The sequence below is a fragment of the Nanorana parkeri genome, unplaced genomic scaffold, assembly GCF_000935625.1.
Source record: "Nanorana parkeri isolate BGI_ZX_2015 unplaced genomic scaffold, ASM93562v1 scaffold471, whole genome shotgun sequence".
Lineage (NCBI taxonomy): Eukaryota > Metazoa > Chordata > Amphibia > Anura > Dicroglossidae > Nanorana > Nanorana parkeri.
The window spans coordinates 688,306-700,632 of record NW_017306739.1 but is presented as its reverse complement, the minus strand read 5'-3'; the positions used below and the strand labels follow the sequence as shown (position 1 = coordinate 700,632).

Sequence of the window (12,327 nt, the reverse complement as noted above, 5' to 3'; positions counted from 1 at the left end):
CAGAACATTTCATAATGCCAAGAATGCAGAATATATTTTGATATTACATTTGGTTTTAACATCCAATTTTGGTGAATGGAGTTCCTCAAATCAAAAAATGTTTTACATCCTGCTCATTCCATTTCTTTCTTTAATGAGTTTGAAAACAATCTTGGTGTTGACCCTATTAACCAGTAAAATAGAACTTACGGAAAATGAATTGTTTCAAACTAAATTCTAGTGGTGTATGGCCAGCTTTACTATCTTCCAAGGAATACAGGCAGCCAGCCAGAACTTCCATATTTACTCTCAGGTTAAGGACATACATTACATTAGACTGAAGGCTACTTTCTCTCCTTCCTCTATTTATTTTACTCTTACTATCAATCTTACTATCAATCTATAATTTATATACATTTATATAACATTTCAGTTCTATTTAAATAGCACCAAATGGTAAAAACAGATGTGCTCATATAATCCAAGGTGGTAAAAAGTAATCCAAGGTGGTAAAAAGTCTCAAGAAGCACTGTGGGGAGTTACTACAATATTAAAACCCCATAAACTAACTGTTGGGTCTGTACAATGGTACACAACTTCATGGCTGGGTTCACACCTTTCTGTGTGTTTTTATGCTTTGTCATTGTCATCAAAAGGCCCCAGGGCAATGCACAACAGTGTGAACACCATTTAAAACAATGGCTAACCTGTGTATTGACATGAATTAAAACATATAGGAGATCTGCAAGCAAGGCACACAGCAAGGCACACAGTTCAGTAGTAGATGCAGTATGAATACAGTGTGGACATTTTACACGTCTGTTTTGTCTTTAAATTCTTGTAGCAGAAATCTCTGTATTCTTGTAGCAGAACCTAATCTCTGTTCATCAATGACTCACTATGCTTTAGAGGCAAACCCTAGCGTTAGATGGTAAACCTAAGCAGAAGAAGGCTATAGCATTAAAGGTTATAACATGTGTGTACGGTTTAGAAGATTTTTAGCTCACATTAGAGGATAAAATATAGCTAGTGACTGTATTGTAATTTTTCAGCCCCGTTTAATGAGTACAAAAAGCAATGAAAGTCTACAAAGTGTAGTACCCATTGGAATCTACATTTTAGTATATTATAGTCAGATCATTGAAAAGTGACTTCTGATTATTTTTGCTATGGGGTAATTTTGGCTTGCCTGTGTTGATGGGCTTTAGTTAGCTTCAAGTGGGTTTTGCATTCCCTTAAAGCAGGAAAAATGCAGGTCAAAATGGGGTCAACTGCAAGTAAAATATATCTGTCAGTGAATTCTGAATAATCTCAGACGCATCTCCATTTCGAAACCCTCTCGACACAGGCTCTTGCACAGCCAGTGTATCATAGCTACATACAGTTAAAGCATGTAAATAAAGCCACACTCATTTTGGCAAAGCAGATGTGGTGTATTCTCCATGGATTTTTATTCAAATTACCAACAGATATGAGTAATATTAATATACAAGTGCTGCAGGAATAAAACAAGTATACAAAGTTGCAGCATATTTGCAGTTTTAGGTAATTATTATCACTTTAAAATGTTTCTTTAATAGAAATTTAGTAAGCCATAAATAATCTATTTCAGAGCTATAATAATGTACATGGCATGAAATGAACCTGCAAAAATATATGAATATTTTTTATTTTAATTACATTTGCATTTTGTTATTTGCACAGAGCAAATTATTATATACAGTCTGAAAAAACTACTTATGTTACTTATTGGGATCTTTTGTTTTCTTCCCGTTCATTTATTCTTTGACATTAAAACAAGGTCAGTACACATCATGAAAAGATTTGTGCTCTTTTTTTCAGTGGCAGTATAAATTTTTATGAGGGCTAATACTTCCCATTCCGATGTTACTGGGATCCATCTAGGTAATCAGTGAGCATTATGAGCATAAGTAGTTTAAACAGGAGGGTTAATAAAAGAAAGGTTTTGTTTGATTTAAATCTGAACTCCATGAATGATTTTGCATATTTACATTGGTTTAGCTTGTCCCAATGTAAGTATGCATATGCCATACCTGATCGGTCGCTGGACATCCTGTGTAGTAGCCTGAATTACTACAGTGCTGGCCGTGATCTTCCAGGTCTTGTACTGTGCCGAGAGCCTTCTCCGCTGCTTTGATAACACAGGGAGTTGCTTGTTTGGCACACCGGCCATTTAGAGAATACCTATTTTAAAAAAAATAAATACATGGCATTCTGTGATTGGACGAGGGATGGAACATCACATCATTGCCCGTTATCATATCAGAAAACACTTTGACCCAGAATACTGCGGTCAGCACTGTAGAATTCTGGCTACTGCAATGCTTTACATGATCCTCAGTGGCCAATCGGGGTTAGCCTCTGCATACCTACATTGGGAAAAGCTAAATAATGCATATCTAAAGTTCAGTTTTAACTTTTACTATGACTAAAGCTAATGAGAGCCTGTCATCTAAACACAGCAAAGGGCAAATATTAAGCGAGATGAAAGATTTTGCAGTTTAAAGTTTGCTGTCATGTATGGACATTAACTATGTTCTAAGAGTTTAACATTTTACCAACTGCCTTTTATTTTATAGGATACAAGTAAACTCGTTGAAGGACATGTTCACCCGAAATGTGAATGTGGTTACTAAAAAATATACTTGCTCTATAGTTATCGGAGGCTCTAGTAGCAAGGTAGAGCCAACAGAAGTCTTGAGTTTTTCAAACTACCACAACTATAGCAAAAGAAAATGAAGGTGCACTCCTTCCATATCTGGTTATCCATAATTTGGATTGAAAAAAGAAGGAATCCAGCTGTAAGAGTGGAGGATATAAAAAGAGAGCAGATGCTTGAACCCTGTAAAGTCCCAAAAAATGTAATAACAGTGCTGCGTAGTCTTTATTAGGTCTTGTAGATTTGTTTACTAAATTTGTAAACTGAGCGTAGTAGATACTTTCTCTTTTACAATCAGTCTGAAAACAGAAACTCCCTCTCCCCCACAATTATTTTCTTCACACAGTACAATAGTATTGTAAGAGCACTTCAAATAGTGTCAGTTTAGCAGAACAATGCAACAAAAATTAGACTCAAGAATCAGAGTTAAACTTCATGTCTAATATCCAACTTTATAGGTGCTCATCAAGATACTTTTTATACATAGCTTAAGGGTTTAAAAAATACAAATATTATTAACCCATTCCATACACACACTAACCACTATGTAAATGGTCTTCGGTAAAGGGTCAGTCACCGAAAACTGATATTTTGGTAGATACTATAGAGCTAAACCGCACAGTTGTTTCTTTTAAGTCTTGAGAATTCTATTGTCGAGATCCCTGCACTTGAGTTTTCGGGCCTACACCTGCTGCAGCCATTATGAGGTGTTTATTTTCTCCTTTTAAAATTAATTTTAAAACATGACTAATTCAGTATCAGATTTGGAACACCCAAATCTCTCAGGTTGACAGAAACAGGGTTGAAAATTTATGAAATTATAACTCTAACATATTTTACCTATAACTAAAAAAATAAATTTAAAATGTAAATATCCCTGTTTGATATCTTGCAATATTCTAAACTTCATCTAAAGAAAAAAGAAATCACCTGGTAACAGCGTTTGAAATTTTTAAATGTTAAAAAAACAACAACTAGTCAGCTACTTATATTTTATACTGAGAGACTAATTAATGCCCAACACCAGGTTAAATTACTTGATGTCTTACACACTCTCCCCAGTAAAATTCCCAGTTTTTTCCCATCTGCTGAAGTTAATATAAAGTCAAACAATGGTGTTAAGCCTTCCTAACATATTTTTAATTGAAGAGTAAATAAGTGGCGAGTCCACCTGTAAAGTGTAGAACTTTATTGAGATGGCAGAGACAAAAACTACTTTGTGCATATCCCACTAATAATATCTACATGGGGTGTAAAATACAGACACGGTGATGCAAATATCAATGCTTACTTAAAATTTAAAGGTCAGTTTGGTTGCAGTATACCCCTAAAAACCCATGCCATTCAAAATCTGTGGATAATGATAATTTCATACAAGGCTTTAAAGTAGATGTACTGATATAAGAGGACACTATAAGAGAAGGTGTTGCTCATCGAATCAAGCTCATCTTTCACCAACACAAAATCGTATACACAAACAAGTCCTAATTAGTGATGGTACGGTCGACGAAAATCATGATTCCTACAACAATGTTGTCATCAAAGGAGAACTATCAGATGAGTGATTTCCACTCACCTCATAGTTCTAGCCGACCTGTGACAATGAGGCTGTCACAGGTCGGCTCAGTAGATCGGGAGATGAGCGAACACATACCGGGTACGCTCACCTCTCGATCCTGTCACGGCTCTCTGCCGTGACAGGGGGAGGGGCTGGATTCCCCTCTCCCCGCTCCGATCTGCCAGCGCTGACTGGCGGAACGGACAGGGGAGGGGGCGGGTACAGCTGGCTCTGCCTCTAGAAAGGCAGAGCCAGCTGTCACTCACGCAGCTGGGCGGATCTCGACATCGATGTAGCTCGCGGTATACTGAGCTTAGGGTAACGGGAGGACGCTAGTTTGTGTCCTCCCGTTACCCTAAGGAGAACTATGGGGGAAAACACTGACCCCATAGTTCTTCTTTAATTGTGCTTTCCTTGATTACTTTGGTACCTGGTGAGTTTTTTTAGTGACCCCACGTCACTAATTCCCCTAAATAGCAGGGAGGGCAGTGAAAGTCGTTTTGGGTACAACAACAATCCTAGGGAGCTCCCATATACACTAAGCATGGTCATGAGTATCAGCCTTTAGGCTCAATTCAGTCCAATTAGATAGGTGAAACAGATTAAAGTGTTTCACCATTTTAAAATCAAAGGCATGCCTGCTGTAGTTCCTTCCTCTGGCCCCTACATCCCAGAGCACACATGGAAGTGTGCTGGATGCTAGATAAGACAGAGGACATCAATAGGAAAGATGAGAATGAATCCTTTTTTTAAATTAGGCATGCATTTGGGTTTTAAAAACAGTGATGGATTCACTTTGACGCAATTATGAAAGTTGCCAATTGCCACACATTTTAAAGAAAATGATAGCCCAGTCACCAAAAGCCAAACAATCCCTTACTGATGTTCTTTACAAGTAGTTAGATATTTTTAGACTCCCTAACAGTTCAGTTCACATAAACATTTGGGAATACAGAGCAGCTTGCTTTTGAAAATGTGACAAGAAAGTGCTTTCAAAATCAGTGCTTTTGTCAAGATGCATCTATATCTGTAATATGCATTTCTTTTAACACATAAGACATGGAAATTTTTTTTATTATTGTCATATTACATGCATGTATCTATTAGTATTGGGATATAAATTGATAAAATATGAAGATAAAATAAGGAAAATATTGTATAAAAGTGAATTGTATAAAATCTGGAGAAGGGAGCATCTTGAAAGCCTGAATCCTTAATAAATTAAGTTAGCCAATAAAATGTATCACTTAAACTGCAAACTTTTTGCAAAGAGATAAACAAATGCTCATCTTTTAGACCTCCAGAGCCAATGGACTGTGCCAATTCATCCAAAACCAATATTACAGTTATGGATAGATGCTGGTATGCAGAATCAGAATCAAACACTGGCTTTTTGTATTTCATTGTATTGAGACCACACTGACAAACTGTCCCTAACAGAGATTCCTGTACAGCTCCCTCTCCTTTGACTATCTCTATCCTAAAAGTTCTCTAGAAGGTAAAGAAGGTCACAAGTGGCTTTACTCAGTATCGGTGTTATTAATACTATGGCCCTTACCCCCTTTAAAAGCATTATGCCCTTGCTCAGCAGCTGCAAACGGGACTGTGACCAGCACTAAGTACATTATACAGAGGGAAGCATGCAGCAGGCACAAAGCCGTACAGTGTGATTTCTGCTTGGTTGCTTGTGGAAGTGCTCACCAAATATAAGCTACTGGTGACTCAACTTGCAAGCATTTACCTACAACTGAAATGTGTGTTTACAGTGAAGTGACTTTTTAAAAATACCTTAGAATTATCTGTAATATGGGTTTTCACATATAGTATGTCAGAAAAATAGAAATAACATAATTATAGCAAAAGCAGAGATTTAACCATGTTTGTCGAGTAGTCTGTACCATAAATTGTTTCTATAAGTACAATTACAGTATTTATCAAAACACAGCTTCCAAAAACTGAAATACAAATAGTGAAACTTATTGCATGATTCTAACAAAGCTAGATCTTTTTTGGCACTATTCGAACCATTACCATGTACAGAATATAATGTTTTCTGCTGGGTTACTCCATTTTGTCCCTGGAGAATATCGTCAAAAAATACAGTAACTATTTTCAATAGTAGTTGAACAGAACCAAGTAGGATGTTATGCTCCCATCAGGAACATCATAATAAGGCCAAAAAAGGTATTCTATAATATTAATGTGATTATACAAATTTCTCTACAGTATTTGTATACACCTCTGCACACATACAATGACATATATTATATATACATTCTGTATGTACATAAATTAAAAATTATTTACAGAAGTTTAAAGTGCCACTAATGTGCTAATCTCTCCGACATTTTCCTGTAATTTGTGGACGTCCTTTAATTCGGAAATAAATTACATCAACTGCAATGCAACGGTCGCACTAATCCATCTTTGTAAACACGGAGAATGGCTTCACAAACAAACTTGTATTGACTCTAAAAAATTAAAAAAACATGAAGAATACATTAGTAATCTATCAAATATTCAGCCTCTGTAGTTTTCATATTTACTTAATTGTCAAGCATTTTCCAGAGATTTAGCTATGCTTCTACATTTATTCAGACATCTATTCCAGCTTGAATACAGCTCTTCCAAGCTATATGGCCAAAATTGATGCCAGGTATGAACAACTCAACAGATAAAATCACAATGTTTCGGTTGTTTATGCCCTCCTGCCTTGGGCGCTGTGATAAGGGGAACTGCCCTGCCCATCTCCTGCATTGTTCAGGGCCTAGCTGTCAAACTGGCAACCCTGTGCTGCTGATGACACTGCAGCTTTCCCAGTGTAAATCAGCTCACTTCTACTTTCCGTGCTATAGGAGATGCCACTGTGTATAGAGAGCACTGACCACATAAGTTGGAATAAGTGGCTCTGTAAATGCTGTAGATGAAGCTGTATCCATTAATATGCAGAAAACAAAGAGCACATAGGTGTACATGGGCACTAAATGTTACTTTTACTAATGATAACAAAATAAAACTATTGACAAATACTTTATACCTGCCTGTAACACCGTAACATGTCATATTGTAGCTAAGCAACGTTTGTAGGGAATCGGTAAAACACACGTTGGGGAGAATTTAGAAACCAGTATGGTTGAAATTTAAGATGGCAGACCTAAAGTGACCACAGTATCAGAAGACAGGAATATGAAAGATTTGAAAGGTATGTGTAAAACACCACGGAGTGTGCCAAATGGATTCCCTTTGTTAATGCAAGAAATTAAGCAAAAGAAGGAAACTATCACCAGTGCTGCTCTACCACTGAATTTCAATAAATATATTTTATTGCTAATGCACAACTCAACAGGAATGTAACAGAGCAAACCCAAACCCCCAAAAATATCTAAAACACAACCAATAAAAGGAACCAATCCTCTCAGGCCAACAGGGAATAAAGTTGTGGCAATAAGGATTTGTGCTGATGGGTGGTCTTGTCAAATGCTACGTTTACCATGCAAATGCATATGTTTGCATTTGAATAGTAGATGTCGCATTCAACAAGTAAAGGCTGCATTTTACCTACTTTGCATGCATGTTCAATACCAACTTAAAAGGACATGCTCTTAGAAAAAAAAGCAGTGTAACGAAAAGCAAGTCTGAACTGCCATGTGTATTGCTCAGTTAAAATCAATAGGTTTTTGCTGACCTGCATTTAATGTGTGTTCCAAATGTACATCAAATGCCATCAAATGCACGAGAACAAGACCCATTGACGTAAGCCCTAACAATATACAAATACATTTATAATCCTTTGTGCAAGATCTGCAAGAATCACCCTCACTTGGAAACCTGGCTCTACAAGGTGAAAAGCTTGTGGGCACCAGACCATCACACCTATATGAGCTTGTGCAAATCCTATTTCAAAACCACTGTGGTTATAACATTCTCTCTTCCAGGAAGGCTTTTCACAGAATTTTGGAGTGTGAGGTACTGAAGTAGGGTGAGAAGAACAAGTCAGTTCAGTCAGGTTGTGGATGGGGCTCTGTGCAGGCAATGTTCCTTCACACCAAACTCATCAAACCATGTGCTTATAGAGCTGGCTTTGTGCACATGGGCACACTCATGTAGAAACGGAAAATGAGCCCTTCTTAAACTGTTGCTTCAACATTGGAAGTGCACAGTTATCAAAAATTACCTCCCGATTTGGATTTTTGTCTACATACTTTTGGTCATATAGTATAGGCATGACAGTATGGTGTTCACAAACATTTGAACATATAGGTATATCATTTTACACTTGTAACTAAGTAAAAAACGCAAAAAATAAATACATAATACTAGTGGGTAGGTCATAAAAAAACAAAAAAATGAAAAGTACATCCACACATGTTTTTATCCGTATGTGCAATAGTGTATGTGGAACCCAGGAATTAGTAACTGAGGATAAAAAAAACTTAAAATAGAAATACAAAGTGCAGAGGGGAGTAATAATTTAAAGCTCCACGTATATCGTGGCAATCAGGCACTTTTTAAAGAGTTCATAATCCTGTGAATAATTATGAGCTCCAGAAGACGTGGAGGCTTGCCATTTGTTTACTAATAGTAAATTTTTGTATTCTCATTTCAAAAAATAACAGTAATTGCTGGTGCACTTCGATTTTGACCATCATTCCTATGTTTCCTAGAGAGTAAAGTAAAAATCATGAGAACAAAATAAGCTTATAAGAACAATGTAGGAGCTGTAAGCATTAGCAGCACCTCAAATGTTATTCTGATTTGGCAACAGAAAACATATCAGATATTCTATTTTACGTGTGCATAAAAACCTAAACTTTTTCTTTAGTTTTAGTTAGAGTGGGGAAGGATTAGAACACGGGTGCCCATTAGGTAGATTGTGATCTACCAGTAGCTCTCAAAGCTGATGCTGGTAGATCACAAAGGGTGTGGATGGTGGCCCCTTTATTCCATTTTGGTATATTTATTTATCTGCGCACACATGATTACCTATTAGCCTGAGTCTGCTGAGCCAAGCTCCCTGACACCTTTCTGGTGGATACTGGTGGTTGAAGTGCTATGTATTACATCAAAGAGTATTAGTTTACACAGCCTGTTGCACTACACTGTTTGCAAAATACAGCAAAGTGAGCCAGGAGAGAGAGCGGGGAGAGACAGCCAGGGGAGAGAGCAAGGAGAGACAGCCAAGAGAACGAAGAGAGACAGCAGAGTCATCATTTGAAAAGTAGATCTTAACACAAAAATTGTGGGCACCCCTGGATTAGAACCTTTGTCACCTTTTTATTGTTGACTGTGTTTCCGCTCATCTGACCATTTCCTCAAAGAAAACAGAAGTGCCAAAATTTGTTTTTCACAGGGACAAGAGATGAGATGGGATGAGATGAGAGGAAACCTTTCAATGGGTACAACTGTTCTAGACACAACAGTCTAAGAGGGGTTATCTCCTCACTTTTAGAGAAATCTCCTGTTACTCCCTGCTGTGGCCGTTGGGACAGGAAGTGAAGTGAAATCTCTCCAATGAGACACAGACAGAAAAACAGAAAAGAAAAATGGCATGGGTCTTAGCCCCTTCTTTCTACAAAACTGAAAGGTAATACATACATTTAAACTGCTTTGGGATTAAATAATCTACAATATTCACAATACCTCACACTGGTAAAGTTTGCATCACAAATCCATTATACATAATATATATTGTATGCATTATTTTTATCTTAGTAATAACCAGTCTTTCAATCTATTACAATGGTTGGAATCATCTGCATGCCACATAAAGACAGAGTACTAACCGATGTCTGAACCATCATAGGCCGTTGGTCTCTCATCTGCCTTACAATATCCAAGGGATACACAGGTTGGTTTTGTTCAATCAGACACATTGCTGTTTCCATGGTTATCAGAACACCAGTACGACCTATGCCAGCGCTGTAACAGAAATGCAGTATAACTTTACAGAAGTACATACATCTTTAATCAAAGCCTTAGTTTTCTAATACATGGCAGCATAGCCTCAGGGCTGCAACCAACAGTTGTGAAAAGAAGCTCAGATATTTTGCTTTCACTGAGTATTCACAAAAGAATAATACCAAAATATGCAAGTGTTCAAGAGATATGAAAAGAATGTGAACTTTACTACTGCAGTCTGCAGGTAAAAGCAGATGTGTTTTGAACAAGTCCAATTCAGGAGGGTGGTTGTTATACCAAGTATACCAGTTTTTGTTTTTTTTTACATTTCATCTAGACAAAATGCTACAAAACAAACTGATTGCTAGCTAAGGCAAGAAAGTGGAACAAAGGGTTAACTGTGGGCTAATAAGGAGTAAATCAATGATAATTTCTTGGTCTCAAGAAACAATCTGCTGTGACCAGCTCCAAGACTGCAACTGTGTACTTTGTAACAATTTTGCAAAGTTACATTGAATAACAACTCCAGCTTGGCAGCTGAATTCCCAGTATGTCTGACTCCTACATGTAAACCAGGGATTCAGCTGTCAAGCTGACAGCAGGTCCTGGCAGGGGCATGTACAGCAGCATGAATAGCATGGGGAGAAGTAAGTTTGTAAATGTCACAGAGGTTTAAGTCAATTCCCCCAGGATGTTTATATAAAGTACAAAGTCCTTAGATGGTTAATCATTTATAATAAATGGAAAAAGCAGGCTGTATGTTTTAACATCCTGCTAAACATTGTCATACTACAAATGTAGTATAATACTACAAATGGTACAAATGTCGTTTTGGGTAGGATTTGGTTAGTAATAGCTCACACATAATAATCAGTGTTTCGTCCTGTCTTTCTGATAAAGCCTGCAAAGGCCTAGAAACCACTGGAGAACACGGCATGTCTTTTTAAGGCGTTCCTCAATTAAGCCAGTTGTGACCAATTTTCAGCATCTATCAATTGTGTAAAAATCTTGTTGCTGCATTGCCAGATAGAACTACAGTTTTCTACTAATGCCACTTTGATTGACTGTATTGTTCTACTTACATTAACATTTGCTTAACCACTAAGCTGCACTTGAACCAAGTACTTTTGCTTCTGTATGTTTTGACGGTGCTGTGTGTCTGAACTGGCTTATATGATAACCTTAATAAAGGTTATGTTTTTTCATTATTTATTGTATGTTCAATATGTGAATTAAATGATTCTGTTAACTTTTAGGATAGCCATACATAGTTACACTTTTGATACTTAAATATTACAGGCAGCCTCTTATCTTCCTGAGGAAGCTTTTTAGCGAAACGCGTAGAAGAATGGAAACGTACAGATTTTTGATTGGAACACTTAACAATATGAAATTATATATCAATCAATATATTGACTGATCTGAAAAATTATACATTGACTGATCTAATTTATTATGAAATCAAGAATGCTAATTATTGCTATTTTGCACAATATGAATTTGTACGGATTCCTAGAGGTGACATGTTGCTTATATACTGAATGGTCCTGTTTTTAAATGTGTGGTATGTCCTGTATGTGCTATTTTCTGCTAATCATGGAACTATGTTATTAAATATGAATTTTACTATACATAATGAGTTATGTGACATTATGTCTAACCGCATTGTTCATGAGTCACCTATAAAGCCCCGTCTTTCTCTTTCCTTTTTGTATTTATGCTTATACTTAGGGGTGGTGTCTCCGTTTAGTGCTGATCCCTACACTTTTCTGTTTCTCATTTGCAAATAAAGTAAAGTTTATTAACTTAAAACAGCTTCACAGCAGCAAAATAACAAAACAGTTCATCTTCACTGACCAGCTGGCCAACTCAAACAGCAACTCTTCAGTACAACACAAAAGAACAGTCTCACCGACATGAAGATTTCAGAGCTGCAATCGCAGTTTAAACAGTCCCAGTCTTCATGGGTAACTTTCCCAGTCTACAGATTTCCAGCAAGATTACTGACATTCAAGCTCACAGCAGTACACAGATCCCCACTCTCCAACCTCCTCCACACTACTCCTCACCTGCTAGCTACCACTTCCTGTCTTTTAAACCCACTCTTCCTCCAGCAGGTGAGTTAACCCCGTCTCATCCTTTAAAGGGACCACAGTCCAAACAGAGGGGAAATATAGCGTCCTTCCAGGACCCAGCCCCGGTGTCCTGTACA

General features: G+C 37.2%; 1 protein-coding gene across 1 annotated transcript in view; it reads right to left on the bottom strand.

The window, feature by feature from the left end:
- Positions 1-5,862: 5,862 nt before the first annotated feature.
- PTPN3 (protein tyrosine phosphatase, non-receptor type 3) overlaps positions 5,863-12,327 on the bottom strand; it is a 129,185-nt gene continuing 122,720 nt past the window's right edge. Inside the window, exons 25-26 of the mRNA XM_018560666.1 lie at positions 10,001-10,136; positions 5,863-6,688 (exon numbers count right to left, since the gene is read on the bottom strand). Coding sequence (XP_018416168.1) covers positions 6,611-6,688; positions 10,001-10,136 — 214 coding nt within the window. The 3' untranslated portion in view covers positions 5,863-6,610. The remainder of the gene's footprint in view (positions 6,689-10,000; positions 10,137-12,327) is intronic.